Source organism: Colias philodice, chromosome 20, assembly GCF_061535455.1.
Source record: "Colias philodice isolate Cphi_HAF_F1 chromosome 20, ilColPhil1 Martin Lab GWU primary, whole genome shotgun sequence".
NCBI classification, from domain to species: Eukaryota; Metazoa; Arthropoda; class Insecta; order Lepidoptera; family Pieridae; genus Colias; species Colias philodice.
The window spans coordinates 6,020,042-6,047,790 of NC_143105.1; the positions used below are offsets into that span (position 1 = coordinate 6,020,042).

General features: G+C 33.6%; 3 protein-coding genes and 1 long non-coding RNA gene across 4 annotated transcripts in view; 1 reads left to right on the forward strand and 3 right to left on the reverse strand.

Annotated features, from left to right (window-relative positions):
• Trmt61 (tRNA methyltransferase 61) overlaps positions 1 to 20,260 on the reverse strand; it is a 46,711-nt gene extending 26,451 nt beyond the window's left edge. Inside the window, exons 1-4 of the mRNA XM_089707904.1 lie at positions 19,994 to 20,260; positions 19,553 to 19,709; positions 18,965 to 19,107; positions 18,314 to 18,443 (exon numbers count right to left, since the gene is read on the reverse strand). Coding sequence (XP_089564030.1) covers positions 18,314 to 18,443; positions 18,965 to 19,107; positions 19,553 to 19,709; positions 19,994 to 20,188 — 625 coding nt within the window. The 5' untranslated portion in view covers positions 20,189 to 20,260. The remainder of the gene's footprint in view (positions 1 to 18,313; positions 18,444 to 18,964; positions 19,108 to 19,552; positions 19,710 to 19,993) is intronic.
• A 296-nt stretch (positions 20,261 to 20,556) lies between these two features.
• LOC149479495 (uncharacterized) lies at positions 20,557 to 22,208 on the reverse strand. Its single transcript, XR_016317220.1, has 3 exons — positions 22,066 to 22,208; positions 21,878 to 21,939; positions 20,557 to 21,803 (listed from the first exon to the last, which is right to left on the reverse strand). It is a non-coding gene; the product is annotated as an uncharacterized LOC149479495 (long non-coding RNA).
• A 774-nt stretch (positions 22,209 to 22,982) lies between these two features.
• On the forward strand, positions 22,983 to 26,115 carry MED24 (mediator complex subunit 24). The gene has a single exon (XM_089708054.1). It carries the CDS (start codon positions 23,139 to 23,141, stop codon positions 26,073 to 26,075), a length of 2,937 nt encoding a protein of 978 aa, XP_089564180.1. The 5' UTR covers positions 22,983 to 23,138; the 3' UTR covers positions 26,076 to 26,115.
• A 107-nt stretch (positions 26,116 to 26,222) lies between these two features.
• LOC149479497 (PAS domain-containing protein cky-1-like) overlaps positions 26,223 to 27,749 on the reverse strand; it is a 93,892-nt gene continuing 92,365 nt past the window's right edge. Inside the window, exons 11-12 of the mRNA XM_089708072.1 lie at positions 27,127 to 27,728; positions 26,223 to 26,966 (exon numbers count right to left, since the gene is read on the reverse strand). Of these exons, the coding sequence (XP_089564198.1) occupies positions 26,920 to 26,966; positions 27,127 to 27,728 (649 nt within the window). The 3' untranslated portion in view covers positions 26,223 to 26,919. The remainder of the gene's footprint in view (positions 26,967 to 27,126; positions 27,729 to 27,749) is intronic.

The following is a 27,749-nucleotide window of genomic DNA, read 5'->3' on the forward strand; positions in this document are numbered from 1 at the left end:
CGGAGCCTCGCAATGGGTAAGGCCGCCGCTGCAATCAATTAACACTATAACAATTAATAAAAGTTTATTTGGTTCCTAGAAAAATAAAGGTTGGAATGGCAATGTCTTAATAAATAATTAAAAGGTCGCTACATATCATATATTATACTCATTTTATTTTAGTAGAATAAGAATTACTATGGATCTTACTCACATAAGCTTAAGTGCAGAACATTTTAAAATCCATACTATATATAATACATATTATAAATGCGAAAGTAACTCTGTCTGTCTGTCTGTTACTCAATCACGCCTAAACTACTGAACCAATTTTCATGAAATTTGGTATGGAGATATTTTGATACCCGAGAAAGGACATAGGCTACTTTTTATCCCGTAAAAATGACGCAATCCCGGAAATCCCTCGGGAACGGGAACTATGCGCCATGCGGGTTTTTCTGTGTCTGCGCGGGCGGAAACCTAGTCCTAGTATATAATATGTTTAAATAACTATCTCGGTTTATTTCAAAAGTAAAATATGTACTTCTGAGTAGACAAATTATTATAACAATTTGGTGGCGACATATGCCTAATTTTAATACGATTGACGTATATTGTATCTATAGCCTTCCTTGATACTTTTTATCTACTATCTGATGGAGTATGAATTTTGCTATTAAAAATGGACTTTTGACAAAATAACAATTCTCAGCAACTGTAATATTTCTGACTTCTGAGATTAGCGCTTTCAACCGCACAAAAAACCCAGCTTTATACCTAGTATTACCATACCATAGACATAGAGTATAGAATAAAGATATTCATATGCAAAATCAAAGTCTCCACACGCAACATCCCAGCGCGTCGAATAAATAATGAATAGATTTATCCAGAACTTTGCAACACAGCAAGTGGCGCCGTGTGGGGCGTACACGCCGGGGTGGCCACATGCGCACACGCCCGCCCCTGCCCGGGGCTAAACCTTCGCTATTATACCACCAATACCGCTGGTAATTCAATGTAAACAATCCCCAGTGATTGTGCTGTCATACCAATATTTGCTACGACGCTAAATGCTATATTCATATCGTTAATGCGTTCTTTCAATTGCGAGAAACGTTGCTCTTGCACCTTTCGAATGGGAATTATGCAGTATTTTATTAATGTCGCAAATCGATTGCTCTATAGAAGGTCTGGATAGGTCAGCGGATGCTGAACAGTTTATTTCAATATTGAGTTAAACATAGAGGTAACATATTTAACAAAGTTATGTCTGTTATTCCAAAGCAATAATATTTAATTTTTAAAAACGATTTTTTACATTTGAGGAAAAAAATCACTACAAACAGGTAGGCAGGACGCGGACGGTCTCATTGGCACTTGTTAAAAAGGTTAGATACTAGGCAACTATAAGTCCATATCGAAATGGCTATGAAATGGGAAGTAGTTCTTTCTCTTAAAGGTAGTATGTATATGAATTTTAACCAAATAGGTTTTGCAGGTGCCTTTTAAATATCTTGATTTTTTTTTAATTCGAAGCATGGAAGCAGATCCAGGATAACAGTTCCGAGAGGCGCGTTCAATTAATTTAAGGGGCATTCGTTAATTTTATTAATGCCAGAGCCTAAATCTACGATCACTAGCGATGTGATCTCAGAGCCTCCTCATTTTCGAAATTAGCAAACGAATAAAAAACAAACTGGAAACCGCCAGCAGAGACAAGATAAAGAAATATACCGAGAGGTGCTGCGTTCGAGAGCCGAGATAACACCATTAACGCCAGGGAGGCTTGCGAACAAACCCTGCGAGAGGGACGCCCTATCAGCGACCACGGCGAAAAAAGGAGCATTTACGAATCAGTTTAATTAAATTTGGACTCTATTATAAACGGTTAAGCTTAAAATTTTAATGTTAATGATTTTGGAAAAAGTACGGCTGTTATAGAACAGATTTTATATGAGGTGGTGAGTGAGAGGGAGACGGTTGCACGATTGCAATGATAGCGAAATGAGTGAAGTAAGTTTTTCTCAGCCACCCACCCAGCAACATAATTAATGATGCTCGTGTCGCAGACGAATTTATAAATTGGCTTTATTCCGTTTTAACAAAGGCGACATGCGTGATAGGATAGATAGGACATCTACGCAAACGCGACATAATTACGGTATTGCTCGACGACTTGTTATCAGTTCTCAGTAGAAATTAAACAATATTCTGAAATCCATTTGGTTTCAACATTTCACCGTACTCGCATGCTGTATGCATTTCATAAAGCAAGGAACATGATATTAAAAACTTGGTTTCTAGAATATATACCTATATGCGCACTATTTTTTGATCATGACGAATTCTTTTAGATATAGCCGAAATTACAATTTCTTAACTATAGCTATCACACAAAAAGAAGACAACATAATTTTTAAGCACCGAACCATACAGCTAGTAATTATTCGCCGCTTTATTACATCCACAGTTAAGTAATTTAAAATCAGATTACCGTTCTATAAATCTTCACCAATGCCTCGCCGCCTATAAATAAAGCACAATCAGACCAACTGTGAGAGATCATTATTTGTTTCGCATATAATAATGGGATATTTAGTTTATCAGTTAATACGGCGGGTATGGCATAAATCCGCGACTAATCTAGCATCGGGCCCCGCCCCCGCGAGTAACTCACTGCTATCGACCCCGAATATTGTTAATCAGTGCATCATTAACTCTTTATTGGGTACACACACGGGATTATTTATGGGTACATTTGGATTTAAGTTGTGCTCGAGATATATGGAATTTTGGCTGTGTTTAATATAAGATAGCGATGTGAATGCTATAAACGAGGAAAAGGTATGTATTTGTAATTTTTCTAATAACAAAAAAATTATATGCAATTTACATAATTTTATTTTGGTATGAAACTAACTTTACAATCTTGAATTCTATGAAAAATTTAACATGTAACACAAAAAAACACTCAAAAATTAAGAACCCGTTAAAAATCCTGTTAACAGAATAAAGTTGTCGTTTCACACCGCCAAATTTTTAGCAATTCGAGATCATTCTCAAGCAGAAACATCGATGCGCAGATATCACTCGTGTACACCGCGTCTAAGGCGAGCAGATGCGGCGCGCGCACGATAGCTCCATAGCGCACCGATGTAGATAAAGCTAACGGGGAGGCGCTGCTATAAATCCAAAAAACGAATTAAACACTATACGCCAGTCTCACTCGCACACGACGAACCTTTCCTGGTCCGATGTCGGGTATAGTGGAGGACATACATATTGGTACACGTTCAGAAAATTCATAGATTTTTACAAAAAAAAAGCGTTGTAGAAACTGCAGATTCTCTCAAAAACATAGAATGACAAACTAATTGTAACAAGTTGTCAATTACAACTTGTTACAATTTTATTTATGTAAAAGAATTGGAAGTACTATGAATAAAAACGCTCATCAAAAAGCTTTTCTTCAGCCTAATTTGAAAATGGTAAGTTTAAAACATTACATCAGTAGAAGAATGAGACTATTATCACCTTCAAAATTAAACGTATGTGAATAAAACAATATAAGCCAATCTGGATTACATTCACTGTAGAGCAATAAAGTATTATACAAGTGATACAAGAATGTTCGCCAATCGGTAAGCCGGATCTCAGCTTGCTTTAACTTTATAAATACTGCGCTATTTATTTCACGAAATCAGCTCCCTCTCATCAATATCAGTTTGGGAAGAGTCCGTTACTTATCCTGATATCTGAATACACTTTTGTTATAATTTATCAAACCAAAATCTTAAAGAATGTACCTACCTATTATATAGTCCTATCCATTTTTTGGTTAAGATTTTAACTTTCCAATCTGAATTTTCAAGTTTGAAAACAAAATATTGTCAATATAAGTTTTATAGTGTTTTTTAGACAGTTACAATTACTATTGTTTTTTCAATTCTATAAGAACGGTTAGAATATATACACGTTGGTCAACAATAGTATGAAAATGTGGTGTTGAATTTCAGGAAATTCCACAGCATTGTTGGAATTGAATCATTTTATTTTATTTTACGTTCAGAATAGTTACATACATAAACAAAGAGCAATTACAGATCCTAATAGCAATTAGATTAAGGAAACATAAAACTGAACAAAAGCACGCACAGAACAAAAACTGAATGAGATCAGAATTTTTTCCGTACCATTTGACCTCCGTAACCGGAATGTCGAATGGTTAAACTCGACATAATATTATAATCTCAATTATCTTAATGAATTCGTAACACTGAATAATGTTTATATTATGTAAACCCACGTAATCTAATCTTACAGTTTTGCAATGCAATGGTCCTCGTACGAGGGCTTAGTTTGCTGAATGTATTTGAATGGAATATGGATAAACTTGTAAGATTCTTGTTAGTGAGGACGCTCCCGTGCTTCTTATTCAGGGTTCAAATACGTGAAAACACGATTATTTATAAAAATGTTTAAAATACCTTCATTATATATTTCTAAAGCAATTCAATGATCGAATTAAATACTCTATGAAAACAGAATCGAACTTTAAATGCAGAAAGCCTTAGCGAAAAGTTCTTAACTCAAATTCGTCCAATAAACTGTATTATTTATTTATTTATTACTTTATCGGAGCTTTGCACGATAAAGAAAAAAAATTAAATTATAGCGAAAATCAAGTTCTAATATTTGTAAGCAGTGAAAAAATTGTAGAAATATCTCCTGATTGAACTCTACATCTCTACAGAATATAATTGGCCTAATCGCGAGACCTTGTTACGTAATTTGAGTCGATTTACATTTAGAAAATAAAATATATTTTCATTTAGTGGTGCAAAATATACAGTAGCATGTCGCTGCCATGCGTACACCGATGGCTCCTTATACGCACGGCTACCCGGCGAGCGAACTTGTAACCAATCGCCGATGAGGTAATGTGACTCCAGAGTCCTTATTACCGATTCATGTAATTATAAACACCTTATTTAGTCTGTATTTCTTTAATACGAATATTTGAAAATAAGAAAGAAAGAAAGTTTTATTATGAGAGCGGAGATTTTTAATATAATTTTACGAGGTCAAAGTGTTTTTGCACTTTTTATAAGATCAATATTTGTACTTGTGAATAATTATTAAGTACTATTCAGCTTTTCATTCCACTCAGTACGCAGAACTTTCTCAAAGAAAAGTATGCGACACAACCGTAATCGACTGATATTTTAATTATTTTCAAAGCCGTTAAATTCAAATGCCAAGCCGCAGAATGAATGTTATCGACATCAGAGACACAGTGTTAGTTGCGCTTTAGTCGAAATCCCGGTACAACTGTTAACCGTGTTCAGATAAATCATCAGGGACGTATCAATGCTCCCCGATTCATTCTGCAACGCAAAAGGCGATAAAACTCATTCACACGTTCGTCAATTTAATAGAGGCCTTATTAAAAACGTCACATGAATCGATACTCAATTCGGTACATTTCTCGATTTGCCATTCCGTTTCCTCAATTGAAAATTGGCAGTTGCGTTTACTTAGCCCCGCTATAGACTACCTATAGTGAGTGTAAATTTATTCGTGCTCCATTTTATGAATAAGATCGTAATGTAACGTTTTCAATTGCGTGTGATTTAACTGTTTCTACATTTACTTTTGATTAGTAATCGGTAAGATATGGCCATTTATTCCTGGGTGTAAAGGAGTTTAATTGGAATTAGTATTGAGATAAGATTATGTTGTTGATATAAATCTTTGGTTACAGAAGTATTGTATTACAATAATACGATTAAAGCGCTAACAATGTGCTGTAGCTGATATAACAATCAATTGCGGCAAAGTGGCAGGTAAATACGCGGAAACGGTTCTAAATATTATAGGATTAACACGAGTACCAATAAACCATGACAAAAAGAAACGGAACCGCCATGGCAAGCCTAATATTGCTATTAAATTATATTATCCATTGTGTATAATGATTTTAGGGCTGTAGTGTATAATTTAGTGTTCGGTTAATACTGATTGCTGTTATATTATGTACTAGGTTGTCTTTAAATTATCAATGTAAGACTTCAGTTTCATTATGATAGACAAGTTTCCTTTTTCGAAAGCGAAATGTAATATCATAATTCTATGTTTTGTAGTTGGTAGTATGGGAGAGCTTTGTATGTTCAATGGACAAACAGAACCGTAGTGCCTAATGTTGGTAATTAAGTATTCTTTCCCAATAACAACCAAATTTGTGATTTTGTATCAAAAAGTAAAACATCATTACATAGTTTGAATCTATGTCAAATAAACGCTCCAATTATCAGCATGCACAACTCTTGTGAGCATTAAACTGTACAAGTACATCGATTACAACCGCAATACATTTGAGTGTACTACCTCTGACCTCGCACAGATTGACACTCGCCCCTTGACACAGGCTATCCGCTATCCCGATATTTATAAAGTAGAATCCACCTGTCGGGCCCGTGGGAACGACCCCTAATTACCCCACCCCAGATAACGAGTCTAATTCGCGACTGCGTGCGCCGGCCGGCGCCTCTCTCACGCACGCATTGTCTTCTGTAATTGCCGATCCTGTTCAATTTGTTGGATTTGTTGCCTCTCCGCACTGTGATTCCTTTAAGTGCCCACTTTCAATTGGTTTAAATAAATTGCGCGTTTAGGTGCTTGTAATATTTTTTTTATTCCGCTGCCGGCCGCGGTGTGAATGCTTCAGGAATGCGGCTGATTGTGTTATTGAACTTTGTTTTGTTATTGACACGCAGCTACTAGTTTATCGCCGGCAAATTATTTTTATTTTTAATATTTAGGTAAATACAACAACCATAAATCTGTAATTAATGATCATACTTGAGAAGGATTTCTATTTCGTATGCTATAAAACATGTAAATGAATTTTATTTCTAAAATAGATAAAGTGCTCGATTAATTGTGACCAAATGCGACAAAATTAGAAATACTTGTAAACCGGTTGTATTTTAAGCCATAGCCCATATCAGATACCGTTTACTATAACAGCCGTAACTTTCAGTGGTATTACAATATAGGCTTGAAAGTTCAAGTCTTTGATATCGGCGCAAGCGCAAGGGCGTTACGCCCCCCGGCGGCTGATGAAGACATCATGCGGCCAATTGATTAGTCGCGTGACGGCGGCCGAACTGTGCGGACGTGTTATTATGCGACGTTAGACCTCTTGGAATATTGTGAAGTCCGTATTATAATATATGACTTTAATACGGATACAATTTTCTTAAACAATCAAATCTAGACAGCATGAAATATATAATTGGTAATAAGACTCTACTTAGACTAATATCTATCTAAGGCTATTAGCACAGGACATTTACGACATCACATCTAGTGAAGTAAAAACGACTACAGCCACGCAGTAAAATAAATTCCCACGCAAATACGTCAATTTTAAAACATAAGCACAATATTAAACAAGCAGCAATCGGTGTAAATAACACGCCAGCAGACACATTTACGGTCACCACTGGACCATATTGAAACTAAATCATTTCAACGTGAACTTGTCCGATCGAAACTAACAAATAACCGCTAATGAACTTTGATTAAAAACTGATTTATATAACATGCAACGCGAAAGATAAATCACTTATTAGCAGTAGAATACTGACCATCGTAAAATTGTGCTAGACAAGGTTTAATTCACCTTCATGCCAAATGTTAGTTGCTTGCCCGCTGTGTGTTAACAAGGATATAATTGTTGTTAACTGCGCTACACCATTATACTTTTTTTTGGTATTGGTAATCGAATAAACAATTTAACTCTAGCACTTTAGATATGTATATAACTACTATCTCCAATTGAAATTTCCTACTACGTTCCTGAAAAAACACACTAATATTGAACCAGCTTCAAAAAAGGAAGAGGTTCTTTATATTATTATGTCTTCTTCTTCCTGACAGTTTCTCTATTTGGATTAGCTAGTGATTGTGTTGACACATGAAGATATTAAATAATATAAGTCTGGCTAACACTGATGTACGCATTTTGTTGCATTTCTACATCACCACACCTTTTATCGCAAGTACTGAAGAACACTTTATGTATCCTTCCCGATCTTTCCCTCAATAACACCACACAGAAACATGACGTAATGCAAAGAGAATATGCTTCAAAAACCGGAACAAGTCAACAAAACACACAATAGCTGCATAATATACACACTGTGACGTATGCTCCGGAATGCAAGCCGCAGGGCGCGGCGAGTCAAGGCTAGGGGTCATAGAAAGGCGGCCTAACGTCTGTATTAATTTTATACTTTAGTTATTATCAGCATACTAAGGCTAAATTGTTTGCAATTTGCTTACGGCTTGTCTCGCTAAATAGAGCGTGTTATATAATGTGGAATTTTTATTTTAGGTAAAAAACTGAAATCTTTGCTAACGTTATGAACGTAATAAATACACTGAAACACAAATATTATTAATAATACGTACTTAGAGTTTAGACTTTATTTCAATTCAACCCTAGAATCATATTTCATAATATTAATGATCAACGTCGAGCGCGTTGAATTCTATTTAAGTAACACCATAATAATATGTTACACCTAGTATTCGGTGTTTCAACAGACTTTAAAGATTCTGAAAATCTCTATTATCTCTCTATTAACATTTAATTGTTCCTAAAAATGTAAGAATGTAGATCTAATTTAAATCTATATGGGCTATTTATTACTATTTATTATAAGTACGATATCAATTAAATACAATTAAAAATTGTAGCATGCCTACTAATACTTATTGATTATTAAAAATATTACGACACATTAATTTATATAAAAATACAAGTAAGTATTACCATTCAATCGATTTGCAATGCATAAATTTATCAAGTCACCAATTTCAAAGATCAAAAGGCCGATAAATGGTATTAAATGCATATGGCCACTATAATTGATGTCCTAAAATATACAAAGGGGCGGGCGCCATAAACAATTAATCATAAATATGGAATTTGATCCAATTATTGATAAAATACACACGCAGTACCAACACTACGCTATAAATTTATATCTCTACAAATAAATCTGTGACCCAAAAACAATTGGCGTTAAACATAGTACATATTTCAGACATCATTCAATGTGACAAAATGTACTTTGACTGGCCTTACAATTGTAAAGACTATATTAATTTTGTGTTATTATATAATTGTGAGGTTAAAGTTAGTTGTGAACGGAGGAAATTTTTTTTTACTTGAAAAATTATATCAGTTTATTCTGTAACATTTATCTCTTTGGGTTTTCTAATGTTATAAGAAATTGGTTTTAGGTGTCATAAAAAGCCTTTAAATTTAATTCATTTAACTGTATAGAAAGTGTATTTAGTTCAAAGAAGCAGTTTAAACTATCTGGAACAAGAACTGCAAAATATCAATCGATTTTTTCAAACAAATTATTACATAGCCTTGCTATTCGATGTAGCATTGAAAACCACATCAAATTAAAATATCATGGAATATATAATCTTCTTTGTAGGCGTGTTAAAAACTATTTAATATGTATAAGAGTATATTATCCAAAGGTCCAATACAGAAGTTATAATATATCACCGTTGGCATGTCAGCAGTTACACCAATATGCAATTGAAAGGCTTTATTGCTGTACTTTATAAAATATTAACACTTAATATCGATGATTTACATCAATTTTAGTCGGACTGTGTAATTATGTATAATTACTATTGTATTATTTGTTCGATAGTTTATAGCATTCACGTCCTAGTTTCGTCAAACGTGTAAGATGCTTCGATAAGGCATTGCAAATAATATGTTGCAATCTTATTTATGTATTAGGAATATAACGTTGATATGTAAAGTCTCAGTTCAGGGAATTTGAAGCAAAGGATAATCATGGGTGAAGGATAATAGCTCATTAGTGGAAGTAGCCACATAGATAATTTAACACAGCTAACTTTAATTTATATTCTGTAGAAGCGTTTTGTGGTAAAAGATCCGTAGCGTAATTTACTCAAATCACTTCCAAATGTTAAGTATATTCAAACACTAACAAATCCCTATTTATTTTAATGAGAATCGAAGAAAGCATCAATAAAGAAGAACTCACTTGGAATAGAACGGAGGCAATTTACGTAAACTCGTCGCGTCGCCAACAATAAATCATAATTTTGCAACAAGAATTTTACTTGTATTAATATCGCCGTAACAGCGTTCAAATTAATAGCTAAAGTTTCTAATTACGTTAAATTGGTCTATCAATTAGATCTTTAGCTCAGAATATTTTCAATAAATCTTATACGTTGCAATTAATTATAGTAAAGCGATTTATTTTAGCGTTGGATTGAAAGTGCATTGTACCTTGGGAAAGTGGTATTTGTCTTAAGTTTTAGTTTATAAGTTTATTATGGTCTATACTAAGCTTGAGTGGACTGTTATAAATTTATAAGGAATAGAAAAAGTAGAAAAAATTCGATCACGGTTTTGTGAATGTTTTTATTTTTGTCAGAACATCAGTCAGTGAAACGGTCGCACACACAATCGTATCGCCTGAGGTTCAAGATTCGACCACGCAACGGGATTTTCACATATGGAATTACTTCCTTTCAAACTTTATATTCTGGGCATAATTTTAGCGATTTTATATTTTTTGATTTAGTAAAATATTGTTTAAACTGCATGAAACAGTACATTTCCGTAATAACTATACAATTAGTTAACTACATTCAAATAGTCTGTTGTATGATAATTCCTGCACAATCCTTGCTGACAATTTCTATGATATTCTTAATGTAGAATTCATTACGTATTTCCTACAATAATATGACGTTAATCGTATTTATTTACATAATCAACGAAGGGAAATCTAATATCAATGAGCTGCATACCTATAGTAATTTAGTTAAGCAAACAAAATGCCTTAGTCATATACTCTATTGTCTGAAGCTGTCGTTGTGAACTTTATCTTAATTGACTACTATTTGATTTAGTAGCACAAATTCGACCAACTTTATATTCTATTAAAAATCTGTGGCGAGTCTTTGCTGTAATAAAAATAGAGATCATTGTTGTTTGTCCAAATGCAATCAGATTGAAATGAGGAAGGAACTCGGTATTTGCATAATTAATAATTCGGCAGTGAGTGTTGTTGCATAGTTCTTATTCTTTAGAGCATAGGGTATAGAATGAAATAGTTTTCTTCTAAAGGTTGTGTATGGCGCCTAAGGGGACAAGCCATGTCATGTAGCCATTATATAGGTATGACGTGTATTTGGAAAGTAACAAGGATATAAGATTTTTATCAAGGGAGTGCTGTCTTGAGTGATAGAAATATGTTCTTAATGTTTAATTTCCTTGATCGTTATCTTTAATTGCTGGTTTTGATAATTAAGTGTTGTTTTAATTTGTTAATCGCTCAATTAAAATTGACAATAACCTTGTCTTTCATTACCATCTAAAGAATGTTAGATATCAATCATGTTGTTCTTGATTGCATTGTATTGAAACTTAAAAGGATTGAAGCCAGGAAAAAAGCAAAGCATTTTCTCTCGGGGCTCACTGAAAATCGGTGCTGCGACGTTTTTTACGTCACAGATGTTCACCGAGTGATTTCCCCTTTTAATGGCATCATGCTTCACAGACTACACACTTCAATGTGTATATTTTTAATACCATATAAGTATTGTATAAATTGTTTTCATAATGTCCTTGTGAGGCTATGTGCCATTAAATAAACGTTTTCTTTCTTTCTTTCAAAGGAAATTATTTATTGTATTTAATCGTTACATGCGTAGAGCGCAAATTATATGGGTCGTATCTGTCTCTTTAACACTTCTCTTATATATTTTTCTGCAAGTAATAGTATTACCGCAAAGATACGAAAACATGCATTATGCATACATTCTAAGATCCTATAATAAATCTCATTCCGTCCCCGTTTCATTATACCTACCAGATTCCTAAAGTGAAATCGCATGTCCTCGTCCTAACATTAAAGTAAAATTCCAATAACTCATCTTAAAGAGCAACTAATTATCAAATTGTACACAAATTACATAGCGATTGATGTTTGATTTATTAAAGGTAAGGATTTACATTGGTATTGAAATTCTACGCTGTTATCTGTCAGCAATAATTTAATAGCTCGCTAATAAGGCCACGGTTATTTAAACCTTTATTAAAGACTTATAAATATAGCTTAAATCACACGTTCATTTATCATGCAGATTATATGTTATCGAATTACACGATTCGTTAAGATTAAATGCGATGAAGGAAATATTGTGAGAATATGTAACTTTTTTTAGAGGAGGTATTATACCCTGTCGAGTCTACTGTTTTTCTTGGTTTGACACTAGATGAGAAGCTACAATGGGGGACCCATGTTGCCACCACCGCTGCTAAGCTCAGCTCAGCTGCATATGCAGTTCGAAGAATAAGGCATCTCACCGATGAAGATACGGCTAGATTGGTTTATTTTAGTTACTTTCATAGCATTATGTCCTATGGAATTCTACTATGGGGCAGGGCTGCAGATATAGAAACTATATTTATATTACAGAAAAGAGCCATACGCTCTATATATAATTTACGTGCTCGGGACTCACTAAGAGATCTCTTTAAGAATATTGGTATCCTCACTGTACAATCACAGTATATATTTAATAATGTTTTACATGTACACAAAAACGCGGACTTACACACAAAAGTAGGAGATAGACACTGTTATGGCACAAGGAATAGAAATAAAATTGAAATGCCATTTTATAGGTTAGCTAAAGTTAAAAATTCATTTATGGGCCAAGGTATACGTTTTTACAATAGAATTCCTCATAGTATTAAAGAGTTTAGTAGTGTTAAATTTAAAACTTATTTAAAAAATGTATTAGTTCAGAGAGCCTACTACAGCATTAAGGAATATATGTAATATTCATAAAATAACTATTGAATATCGCAATAAAATGAGAGGGATTGTGCTACTATCGAACCGGTGTATGATATAACAAGTTATAAATAAGATAATATGTATATAGAAGATATAATATGTGATAATATTGTCAGGCGTCGAAAGAGCTGCGTCAGCGATTGTCAGTCACGATGATGTTACGTACCTTGGATTTTGTCGCGTGCTCAATCCTTTTTGAATGGGCTTGTTTCAGTTCAATTGATTTGATTTCTTGGATGGTGAATAAGAGGTATTTTGGAAACGTAAATAATTAATTGGAGAATTGACTGTTCTTTTCAATTGAACTAAACTAGTAAGATAATTAAAATCAGCAATTTACGGTGATAAAGAATAGCGGTCAGAATGTAATAGCCTCATTACAAGCATCACAGTCTACTCCGGGAATATAAATAGGCTGCTGATAATTATGAATTGAAATTGGGAACGGCACCACCACGCTATACAAAGCACAAGCGGCGAGCGAGTCGAGCCCGCGTCATTAGCAAAACATCCAAATAAAGCAAATGCAAAACAAAGTACACGACATCAAAAATCCGATGTTAAGCACGGGACAGTCAGAGTGTCCAACAAAAGGCGCCATTTCTCACCCAAAGATAACGTCCCCGTTGCGACAGTTGAGCTAAAGGGCTGTCTTATTAGACTTTCGTTCGTTCTACGTCTAGACCACCATGGGAGAGGGTTCAGTTACATTGATATGTCATGTTCCCCACTTGGACATTTGTAAGTGTTCTAAACGCTGCGATTAAGCTTAGACAGTGAGTGCAATGGGAACTGCATTACCTCTACTTTGTTGCCCGCTATTTATTTTAATTACTTTGTTTCTGAGCTTGGGTTGCGATGTTTTTAAGTCGTGGAACGTTCCCGGAGATAAGTGAGTTACTTTAATGTACTTTGGTTAGATTCAAGAGCTTGGCATGATTTGTATTGTTTCACTGAAATGTGCAAACTTTGATACGAGGTGGGTATTATTTTAACAGAATAAAACTTCTTGGTAATTCGTAATAATCAAAACTAAGTGCACATGCTATCTAATATAGTCGGATAGTGTGGTTGAGTTCAAGAAATGGGACGACAATGTAAGAAATTCACATACATTACATTTATAATACAAGATCTCTTGTTTTTTTCGAGTTTGAACCGTGCTATTTAATAATGTAGCATGATAACAGATAACACGATCATATCAATAAAATTATGTTTTTAAAATTTCTGCAACAACTTAACATTTCTGGAGGGTATCATGATTTCATCAAATAACAGAATAAAATTACCTTTTAAATATTGGTTATAGTAATATCCATCGAACGCATTGTATGCGATTGTATTTTTTTTCGTAGCTAGAACGTGAAATCCCCTATTATTTATAAACATACCCACCATTGGATTTAAAGAGAAAAGTCCATACATTTGTTAGCCATTGTTGCCTTGGGCATAGCGTCCGACCATTTATAAGTGGGACATATTTGGACATCGGCCGACGGGTGATAAATAACGCCATAGAAAAGAGTCTTAGCCGAATGTATCTGTTCGATACGCTGATTGTAGATATTTAACGGCCATTGTATCGACCTTTATTACGTATCGCTCGAGATATATCACGTTCAACGTTCATATAATTACATAAGCCGAATGTACTGCAATTAGGTACTGAATTGTATTAATACTACTTTGTAGTTCAATGCTGTTAAGATTGATAAAATTTATATTTTTTAAGTATGAACTCATCAACAAGAACATTGACGATTAACAACTCTTGTTTGACAAAAAATCTGTCTTACCTAATATATATAATAGTATATTGTAGCTCTACAGCTCTACATTAAACTTATCGTATTAATCATATTATATTTAGTAATATTTGTCTTTTACTAAATTGAATATATATTTTATTAGCTACCTGGCCATACCTTAGCCATAAACACATACAGAAATTGCGATAAGAATAAATACAGCACATACTATTAAGTATAAATAATAAGAATTAGGTACCTACTACCTACGTAGTAAATTATAACGTTCCCGGAATAAGACGACGACGCCTTTAAATTTACATAAATACGATGACAATTCTCAGGAAAATAATAACAATACTACATGCATAATTTATTATTATACATTGATCACATTTATGTTAGCACGTCACATTTTGTTGATGGTATTACGTCAACGGTATACGCTAATTTGCTCGCATTATATGCAAGTTGTATGCAACGTAATTGTTGTTATAATATTGCTATAATATCTCCATTACTTCAGGTGTTGCGAATATAGTCTGTATTTTAATAATAATGGTGCCAGTGCACCGGGTACTGTAAACTGTTTTATTAGTGCCCACCCTGCCAGGCTCTGATTCAGTAATAAGTAGTACCTAGTAGTAGAATAATGTAACCTATATGAATCTATTTGATCTATATCGTAGAAAAACGATACACAAAAACAATATCGGCTATTCTTGGATACTTCGCACATTGGTATCTATTTTTACACTACCTAGATATACGTATAGATTTTTTTAATTTACATATCTGATTTCAAAGTTAAAAACACTCCATGACTTAAAAATTGCAAATAGATAAAAGTTGTAATGATAGTAAATACGGCAAATATACAATCATCGCGCTAACTTTTTCCAGAAGTATATTTAGGAACCTAATATTTGGCACAAATCAGGGTCACCAAAAACTACACTTAACGTCATTATAAGCAGTACCTATTACGTCAATAGAAATATAAAATACACACGAATCAAGAGAGCCCTCGACCTACGTGTGTACGTAATGAAAGTCAGGGCCCTCCGCAGTATTGCGGCGCGTACGCATCGCAATCGATAATTGGGCTGACGAGTAGGTATGCGATCTTCTACGTAACCGCTGCTTTACGCACTACACGCTAAACTGACTGTCACAAATATAGTCAAGCTTTAAGTTCATGTATTTTATTTCGTAAAGCACTAATTGTTAATTCAGATTGATGGACAAATGAAGATAAATTGATTAGGAATGTTTCAAGTTAACTGAAGTAAAATATTATTTTTATGTGAGAAAGTAATGGCGCCAAACGACCCATCTAATTTCCACACTGGAATGAATATTCATCATCATCTGCGACATCATGGTATACCACTAGGACCAAGTTAGGTGCTCCTTTCATTTTATGCATACAATTCAACAATTTGCTACAGATTTATTTTGTTGACTACACACCTACCATTAAAAAAAAAACTCTTGCATTGATGTCTATTCGCGGCGTTTTTATACGCAGTGCGTATCTTCAATTGATTGGAAGCGTAAATATCGGTACTATTTAAGGAACCATATTGGAAGCAATCTAATGACCTAAAGTGAGTCATTATCCAATCGGTCGGAACGGTCCATTTCTTACTTCTTGCTTTACGGGACATTTTTATTATGACATTCAAAAGTTATACCGACTTACTTGCATTCAAATGGAATGAGATCTTGAGTTTGTTACTAACTAGCATATTTAATCGAATATTTATATGAGAATCAGTCAGGTTCTTGATTAGTCATGGGGGTATTTAGAAGTAGGCAGAAGGTAATTAGTTAATTGGATAAATAGCTTTGCAAAGGACTCTTCGTAGATAGGATCTCATTAAAATGCTCACACACTTATTTACCTCATTGAATGAAGATAGTAATGAATAAAAAATAAACGCATTTTATTGTATGCGTGCAATATTTTAACAGCTTTTTCGAAGTAGAGTAATTTATCGGCAAAGCCGACATTCAAAATTAAGTCTTTTCTTCACCTTTTTCGTTCATATAATAACCAGAACTGAACAGCGAGCGAGTAAAAGTTAATACTGTATCTAATGTACAGCGATATCTTTGCAAATCTGAATCAGTAACTAGTCAAGACTTAAGTTCAATGTCGCTTTGACAATGGCCAGCTTAGCTGAGTTAAGAGGCCTCAAGGATACAAAAGTAAATGTGTCATTTGTTGGTGAGTGGCTGCGATGCATATCTTAGTTTATAGGGGACTAATTAGACGGAATGGTTGCGAGGGCTGATTGGGTTTGATAAATAAAGGTCTTGGTAAGTGCTCCGCTGTAGTCAGCTACTGGGAGACATTATTCAAACTAATCGCGCTTGTTGGCTACACTTCGAGCACTGCCATTCATCAAACAATTTATTAATACCTAAGTCTGTAGTGGCTTGTTGTTAGGGGGCTTAGCGTAAATTTTTACATTTATAATAGTCGTATAAGTAACTAGCTTTCCGCCCGCAGCTTCGCACGCGTAGATTAAGAAATTTTACCCATGGGAATGAGATGCTTTCAAAAAACACTTTATTATATTTTTATTGCATATTAATACGAGTTGGACTGTGAAGTTTATACCAGAGCAGACGATTGAATGGTTTATTGATGATTAAAAAATTTTAATAGTCAATTATCGCATTTGCAAGAGAATTCAAGATAAATTCCTTAACTTCCTATTCACTAATCCTATCTTGATTGTAAAATCTGTAGCTTTGCATTTTAATTAATTGCTAAGGATGTGCTGACAAATTCTGTACACATATTTATGTAAAAAAACATTTTTAATATATTTGTATAAAGTAGAAAGCTTTCTATAAGCATAAGCGACTTCATAAATGATCGAAATAATATATTTGGACACCAAACTGCACCCAGCCACCCACATTATTTCGCCAACCCTCGCGTGACACATTGAAAGCGATTAATCGATTCTAAATTCGTTATCTAGCCCAACAAGCGTGTCTAATGAATAGGAACGCATAACTCAGAGATCGAATAATCGACACCGAGTGATCAGATCGCAATCGATTCTGTCGATTTATAACGATCTGCAATTTCCTGTAGATAGGTTATCTGGCCCGAGCTTTGCTTTACTAATGTAAGTATCGATGTAACTAATGCAGATGAATGATAATGCGATGTGTATAAACTTATCAGTGTAACAAATGCGCAGTTATTAACGAGTTAACATCGCCATAGTTAGCCTTTCGCTGGGATTAATTGAATCGAAGATAGGCACTTGTATCTTTACGTAATTAATTTTAGATTTACATTTATTGACAGATACGTACAAGATGCATGCCAATTATGTAAATATTGTAGAATATACAAGAAACTAGATTGTTTATAAAAGCATGTAGATACGAACTAAATTTTAACATAAAAAGTAAAATAAATTCAACTACGTTCAAAATAAATATTTTTTAAGTTTTCAGTCAAATATAGGTTATCGACGTTTCGAATAACAATAACAACCTTAGGGCGAGCGTGGTCACGGTCAGTGACGTTGTTTACTTACAATACATATTTTTTTCAATAATAATTCAAAATGCAATAAAATTAACAACTAATAAGTAATAACACACCTTCATCCTTAATAGCGTTAACTGCGTGCGGAACACCGGCCCACGGCTTTGGCAGATCCAAGAATACTGCGTCGGTTTTGCCATTTAATTCATCCCCAAAACCCTGCTCGAGGACGTCCCTATGTTGTGCCTATAGAGATGGGAATATGTGCTAAATAAGATACGAAATATAATAAAAATAGTTACATAGTACTTTTTTTTAGTCCATGTTAATCATTTAAATATTATTTTTATTTTTGCGTCCCATATCTCACATTGGTATGGTGCATAATAAGTTAATGGATTTAAAAATAAATTGTATTGTTTAATAATTTACATTTATAAAAAAATTAAATTCATACTGGAGTTTATAAATACTAATCTGAATACAAAAATTAGTACAGTAATTAGTTTAGTAGCAAAAATAAATAACTGACGATGGCAAAAGGTATGTTCACTAATTACCAAATACATATTACTAATATATTTTCAACTAGCTTTCCGCCCGCGGCTTTACCCGCGTTGACTAAAACCTACCTCTTGAATCACTCTATCTATTAAAAAAAAGCATAAGAATCCGTTGCTTAGTTTTAAAGATTCAAGCATACATAGGGACATAGGGACAGAGAAAGCAACTTTGTTTTATACTATGTAGTGATTCATGTTACTCACCGTCACATACTCCGCAATACCATGAGCTTCAAACTCGTCCCTAGCGAGTTTGGCTCGATGGTCATGGAAGTCAAATGTGTAGACATGGCCATTAGGACGCACACGCCGTATTAACGCGTGCGTTAATGAACCACTGCCCGTTCCTGGTATTTATTTTTGTTTTAATATAGGTTATGAATAATGATTCTAAATATTTAAAAAGAACTTCGATACTGAGGAATTTTTAAAAGATTAGAAAAATTCTGTCTCAAGATATTTTTTCTTATATTCAACTTGTGTTTCTGATGTTTGATTATCATATAGTTTGATTGTGTATTGGATTTTGATTAATTTTTGATAGTACCAGTAATTTGAATTTCAAGGCTATTTAGAATAAAGTTACTATATAGAACAATATTCTTATTACTTACCAGGATATTATAAATAACTATGTTCACAAAATATTTTTAAAAACTTAGATAAGACAATTTTTTTCTTGATAGAAAGTAATTTAATTTTTCTTAAACATGTCATTTTTATGCTGTGTTTCTAAAGTATGTGCTCAATGATAACATACAGTAGGTACTAAAATAAAAATAAAACAATTACCTGCTTCAATAACAACAGATCCGGGAACTAAATCGAGCTGCAACAGAATCATGCTAATGTCCGGTGTGTATATAATTTGAGTCCGATGAGGTAATGTTAGCGACCATAGCTCCGGAGTGGGCTGTAGAACATGACCCCAGCCTTTTGATAATTCTACCTAAATCCAAAATTAAATAATTGTGAAAAATATATAAGTACTTACTTATAACCATTTCAATGTTTGATTTTAATAAGACTTCATTAGTTTTAATGTTTTAAGTTAAACAATTTGCGTTATTGTAAATTTTAAATATTTATTTTTCCTCCACTGCGCAACACCATCGTTTAATATTAAAGCAAGAAGATAATAATATAATCATTGTACAGGTTAAACTTTAGGTTAGGTGAAAAATATAATAAAGTCGCCATTCAGTTGTTGTTAATATATAGAAATAGACTTACTCGACTGCCGTATTCAACACCTATTAGATTTCTCACTTTCAATGCACCAAAAGTTGTTTGATAAACATTTTCAACTATTTCGCCTTTCTTATTTGTAATTTCGGGTCGCACTTCTATGGCGTGTAAATTATTACTTAGGTACAGAATAACTGTGTCACCTTCGTCGATTTTATCTTTATAATTCTTAAAACTCATTTTTAAATTATGATTTAATGATAATTTATAGTTTGTAAACAAATCCTCATTTGTATTACATGTGGAATTGACATTGACTTTTGTGTCAAAATTCAAGTCAAGTCATTTTCTGAAGTATGTACTACGTTGCAAAATTGGAATTTGGAACTTATGGTTTTAAAATTATCATTAACAACGTATATTAAGACGATACACAAAAAAAAATCCACTGCTTGGCGGGCGGAGTCTAATAGCTCGCTATCGCGAACGCGGGTGTGCGCGAAGTCATTCTTGCAAACTCGCCGCGCTGCCGCTGGCCGACTCGGGACAAACATGTATGGAGTCGTCATACAGTTATAATATTTTCATACATTTATTTAATTGTTGATTTATTGGTTTTATTTTCTTGCTTATAAACAAATAATCTTCTTTTTAACAACTACTTAGACATTATTAATAATTATTATCATTTCGTAATGTTTACTTTATTAAAAAATAATACAGGTTATAAATAATCTTTAAAATAACAAAAAATATTGTTACTCTGAAAAAATGAAATGGTACTCAATAACGCGGACTACTGAATTGATTTAGATAGAATTTGATGCTGACGTAGATATTACATCATGCCCAGAAATGAAAGGTACTATTTCTGAAAGAAGTTATAAACCCTAATTCTTCTCAGTCAAAGTCAAGAGTGGAAGATATCACTTATACAGTAAAACTGATGCGAAACTTTGGATGTTAATTTGTATATTTTTTTGTTAGTTGTTACTTAATCACGTCAAGACTACATAACCAATTTTGATAAAATATAGCTAATTGCCTGGATTTACACATAGGATACTTTTTATCCGAACTGAACACTTCTGTGGGAAAAAACAGGATTCACGATATAACCTAATTCCACGCGGGCAAAGCCGCGGTCGGAATGATATTTTTTTAAATAAAAAAATTGTTTAAAAAAAAAACACAAAATATATTGACGCATGTATTTATTTTTTGCACTCTATTATAATTGTAATTATTCATTACAAATAATCAAAATAAAATAGCCAGAACAAAGTTAGGCCCTGGTAGGCAGGTACAGCAATGTGAGACGAACACTGGCTTATTTATACCAATAATAATGTATTATAAACATTAAATTAAGTTTACAACAAAAATACATAATATTAGCTAATGTGAAAACGAATCAACCAATCATCCCACAACAATGAAATGTGCACACAAATATTCATCCAAATCGGTTCATGTGATTAGGAGGAGTGACTGCAGCGCCATCTTCCGGGCCCAATTGTGTTTCCAGATCACCCAGGAACTCAATTTAATGTATTTACACAAAATTTTTCGAAATGAAAACTCACATTACTATGTAAATATGAATATAAACCTGTTTTAGCACTAAGCAATTTCCCGCACAGGTGTAGTAAGTATAAATGAAATAAATATCAACATCAAATTCTTTATACAACATACTTATCTACCACCTACTACAAAATGTAATTGTTGAAATTTTTTCGTATTTTTTTTAAATATAATACTACTCCAATGAGCTCCTGTTCCATATTATGTCCACCATACTTCCACTAAGTTCACCATGATTTTTTATTTCTTTGCACTTTGTTGCTTTTTGCTAAAAATGGAATCATGCGATAAAACCAGTAGAGCGTTGATAACATACATTTTTGACTGAATAAAGGTACTTACGAAGGAGTGGGTTCACATTGTGAACAATCAGTGGGTTTATTTTCCTTCTGGATTCCGGATTTCTGAAAAGATTATCTATGCTACAAATGAAAAAATCTTACACATTCGTTATGTACTTAAAACAGGGGTACATATCAAACATCGTCTATAATACAATTATCATCAAATTTAAAATAAAACCAACTTACTTCATTAATTTGTTCCAATTGTAAGCATTCTTTTTCCTCCAACCTTTATGTTTCTTCTTCTTATTTTCTTTATTGTCCCCATTTGTCTCATTTTGTCTTATTGTGTTGTCACCCTTTTTTACGATTGCGCGAGCGACACAAGTTCCCCGTATGACGGCCGTAGCGGGAATGACTCGTGCAGCGATCGGGGTAGGAAGGTACAGGGCGGCTCTCGCTATATTGGCTGGTCGCGCGCTAATTTCAAGTATTTCTTGTTTATTTCAAAACCATCGCATATTTCAAAATTCTAAATCGGTAGACGTATAGGTTGTATATTTTATAGTTAATATCCGAAAAGACGTAACTTTACGTTTGTTATTTTGAAGATGCCAGAGATTAAAAAAAAATAACAATGAGAACTTTGTATTTTTTTTCTATCGAGAAAATATCATGGAATCATGTTTCTAAAACGGTAGACGTATTGTGTTACTATTGAACTTTCTTGTCAAGAATTTTCATCACGACAACTTTAATAATATAAAAATTACGAAGGTTTAAAAAGGGCCGTAAATGTTAGAAAAATTAATTCATCACCTTAAACCTTATTAATATAAAATACATTCGTATACATTCTGATTTCTGACCTGTTTTTATTATATTTTTTTTAATGTGTGGTACCAAGTGCAGTTTAATTAAAACTAACTAAAAGTAAAAAAAAATCTAAACGTAGTTCATCGTAAGTAGATTAATACTAAATTTAGTATTAAATTGTAAAACTTAATTGTTTAATAAATTTTAATCATAAATTAAATCTCAAAATTTCAATATATTTTAGTTTAATTTAACTTGATATGGTTATCCAGAGGAACACATTCAGAGACATTTTTGATTTTACGCTCATGTTGACCGACGCAATCTGACATCTCACATCTGTCAGATTACTGTCATTCAAACTTCAAAGCAGTTTTCGCTTCGCTAGTGTAAATTTATATTATTAAAAATTAATAACTGAAACGATATGAACATATCGAAGAATATTTGATATTGGTGTTGTGGCTACATAAGGATCTAAGTTTAGTTTATCCGTATGAAAGATGGTGACAATGGATGCATCTAAAATGACGAGTAAAACGAGTTCATTGAAGGCTTTAATATTAAAAGCTTGGCGTGAACGATGGACTGATATTCAGTGGGGTATCAATATTAAAACGATACTACCTAGAGGTGTGAGTGGTGACCTGTACAATCTTGCTGATTGTATTCTTCAACAAGCTATGGTGGGATGTGGTGCTAACCAGTTAGTGATATCTTACTTGAAACATTCATTAGCCTCACACATTGTGTCTTACGCTGCAGTGCTTCAGAGGATAGCAAAATTTGACTCTTTTCACAAACCACATTGCATACTTAGCCTACTGGAGTTTCTTGAGAGTTTCATTGATGGAATAACATGCCGTGGGAAGATGGAAGAAGAAATATTAGCAAATGCTGTTTCATCTATTATACTGTGGCTTTTGCAAGTATATCATTATTCACTGAGTAAGTACCCATCATCAAATCCAATTCAAAGTCAAGAACTTTTAGAGAAGTCTACATCTTTACTCAATTCCATAGTACATTCAGATTTTTTGCTAGCTATGTTCTATTTGGCTAAGCAAAATGACCCAGAAGAGTACAGTGAAGTTACAAAGAAATGTCAGGAAATCACTGCATTTATGATGATGAATACACAATTCAAAGCGCCTGTTACTATACATGATACACTACAAAAGATATGTAATATGGATGTTGATAAAATAGCACCTTTAAACAGTAAACCTGAATTAGTTTCACACTGCCTACAAGCCCTTATTGCTATTCATGTGCTGGCTAATCCAAGTGCAGATATGCAACAACTATCAAACCAACTATTGATGGTACAGAGAATAAAAGGATTTTCTCTATCTAGGCTCTACTGTGAATTAATAAAAGCTTGTTTTGTTTCGCTCAACGATGCAAGCAATGATGCCTCGAAACAAGCATTATGGGCTGCTTTTACTTTCCTAAAAATACCGCAAGTTATTCAATACCTTCATAACACATGCGGTACTCCAAGTAAAGAAGGCGATAATTCAGTGGAGATTATAGAAGCATTTGAAAAGTTATTACAAAGTTCGCCTCTGCTTGATGTTGTAGACGCAAAGAATTCTTGCAATTGCGTTATGTCATTGTTAGAACCTCTGCTAAAGTTAAATGTACTGACAGAGAATCACCTGTCATATTTTAATCAGAAGCGAGAAACTAAAGATATTAAATTGCAAAAGTTGGAACCGACTGGTTTACAGGGATCTGTTCCGTCATTCATAACAAGGGCTGAACCTACTTTAGCTGGGATTCTGAAGACAATGGGAGGAGACTTTCATAAAACTCAGGAATCATTGTCAGTGATGCTATGCCAAATAGTTGGAGGAACTACATTAGATACTATTATAGCAGTAGCAACTGTTGAAGGGAAATTGAAGCTCTTTGTGTCCAGACTTATTAAGTTCAATGAATTTGCTCTAGTAGCAGCCAGTGAAAAGGGAGCATCTCAGTCAAAAGTGTATATTTTTGATATATCATTCTTAATTCTATGTTCTATTGTCCAAGATTATGGTGTTGAAGCCGTCTTAGAAGAAAACGGTGATTCTTTCTTTGAGCAATGGGTCAGAGATTGTATGCCGCACAAGGGAGCATATAAATGTCCAAACCAGATCCTGCAGAAATGTGACCAGCAGTTAGTGGACATTTTCATTCATCATCTCAGTGCTTCTGATTTTGATTTCAAAAATACTAATTTAAAACCACATGACCTGTGTATGAATGTAAGTGGAGTAATGAAAGAGATTCTATTTGCTTGGGAACAAGGATCAATTTCTATTGCAGATGTGAAAAGGATGCTCGATTCTATGAGACAGAAAATGGCGTCATTAGCTGTGTGTGGTGCCGTGTGGCTATGTTCATATCTCAATGTTGTTCATCAAGATGCTTTATTAAAACCTATAAATATGGTGCAACAATTGATAACACCTCCAAATGATGTGGAATTAGCACAGATTGACAATTTTAAAGAGCGTGCAATTTTAATGTGTCAGATTATAAGGAAGATGCAATATGATGTACATCCACCATCTGTTCCTAAAACAAAAGCTATCACTTCATCTCATAGCATTATTTCACGCCAACCAATTTTAGAACAATTACAAGCAATATGGGAGGATGTGAAGACAAGGGGATACCTGCATATTGATGCTACTCACATAGTGCAGAGTCTTTTAAACACTGCTGGCCCTGTGTGGTTTGTATCTAACTTGATAAAAGAAACCTTGAAGTACAGGTATCAAGAAGACCTTAACCGTTCTGTAGACATTGTCCTTGCAATGTTTCATTTGGATATTGAGAGATGTACAGAAGCATTGCTACAGCATGTTTTACCACAATATTTGTATAATGCCAAAATAAGTGAAGAATTAGTTGAACCACAGTCTACTATACTGGCCAAGTTGTGTGTCTACTGTATCTTTGCTGCTTTAGGACAAAGCACGCAACTAAAAAGCCAAGGCTCTAGAAAGCGACGTCATGATGACGCGGATGATTTGGATACTATGTCGTCTAGCAAGTTGAGAAGACTTAATGATAATTCATCAGATGCCATGTATTATTCTCAGGGGCAAAGTTCATCCGGAATTGTGTTAAAAGAACCAATGCAGACATGTTTAGAAATGCTTTTTAAATCGTTCTCTCAATTGGCGGGAAAAAATGGACAAGTTACGCCGCAAACACAATTTATTTTCCAATTTTTGGTTTATATAATTCAGTGTGGACAGGACAGAGCACAGTTGGTTCTCCAAAAAATGCCCAGTGAATTGGTTCCTATATTGATTAAAGCACTCCCGGAAAACTTTAATGTTGGATTAATTCTGAGATTGTATGATTTAACTTCTGCCTATGGCAGAAAAGATGCTGCTAGAGATTTGTGTCTATTGCGAAATATGCGCTTGAGGCCTGAATGATAATAATATTTATGTTGATATAAGAAATAAATAAATTAAATATACTGCCATTTTTTATTCATACTGTTAAGGGATTAAATAAAAAAGGAAAGGATTGAGGAGGAATAAATAATAAAAAATGTGTTGTATTCACAATGCTTTATTTAAAATTTAAGCAACTTGAAGTAAAATAAATTTTAATTTAAGTATGTTTGTTTTTACAATTTAACTATTTATCGATTTATTACATATTCAAACCATCCATTCCTATATGATTGGATCATATCAAATGTACTCAATATCATGGAATATTTAAAATTTTAAATAAACACTAGGTAGGTATTTTTTGCATTAAATTCAAGAAAAAATCACTCGATATTGTTTTGTTGAAATATTAATTTAAGAAATAATATTTCATAGTGGACAATGGATTTTTTAAATGTAGGTTATAGTTATATTTTTTCTAAATGGAATGTAAAATATGGCTACTAAACTAAAGACTAAGTACAAATTCAATACCTAAAATATATGAAAACCAACAATTGCACAAAGGGTGTAGAAATAAATGTGCCTTAAATAAGATTTTAAATTATTTAACATTATTTACAAAAATATTACAGTTCATACAGCATTCACATTTAATGTGATGTATAACTTTAATGGACGGTATCGTTACATTTTGTACATTTATTTTATGTAAAAATAATTTACAACCTATTTTTATTTATATATTATACAAAATTCTTATAAACACGAAGATCACAGGAGAGTTCCAGAACATTTATCATACATAAATAATATCTAGTTGTAAAGGTAACGAACAAAGTAATTTACTATATATTGATAGGTATAATTTATGCTATAGTTATAACGTTGGCTTTTTGGCACCTGGTGAATCTGGGTGGGGCCCGTCTGAAACAATAAATTAATATAGGCATGGCTAAAATTATCAATAGCTTTAAGAAGACGCTGATAATTCAGGCGATTACTGCGATTATATTTTGGCAATTTTTGTGGTTTTCATTTCGATGTAACTAGGTTCATTATTGTCGTGGCTGATAAATAAACTTACCAATTTGTCTTCTAAGAATTTCTCCTTCAACTGGCGCTGCGTGTTCAGGCGTAGTTCTGCTGACTCTCATTGTTAAGCTTAATCTATTAGGATTACAGTTCTCATCCGTCGTTCCATCCGTATTCGGAAAAGTTGCTCTTTGATTTCTCCAAGTTTGCTGATAGGAACTTTCAGACGTTACTGTACTACATCTATTGTTAGTATGAGGAACATACTGTTCTGGCGACCAGTCGAAAACAAAAGTATGGCTATAGTTATGAGTATATGCTGATGGCGTTCCAGAAGGCGTAGGTGGCGTCGTTGTAGCGTAGGGGCTTAGGTCTTGTTGGCAAACATCTGGAACTTTTTGTAACGCCGATTCAGACCAAGTTGGACTCGGATTCCACTGATCAATCATCTCTGATTCCGGCGTATTAAAATTTTTTGAGCCTGGCCTCCGACTTACGATCGCACCCGCTACTGCAACTAATGTATCTCCACCAGAGCTATTTACAAAACGAGGCGACATATTAGGAACAGGTGTATTTGGCTTTTCTTCAGATTTACTTTTTTTCTTAACATTTGGTTGTAATCTCGTATCTTCAATTCGTATATTGGGATACCTGGAATGGAAATCTACAGTT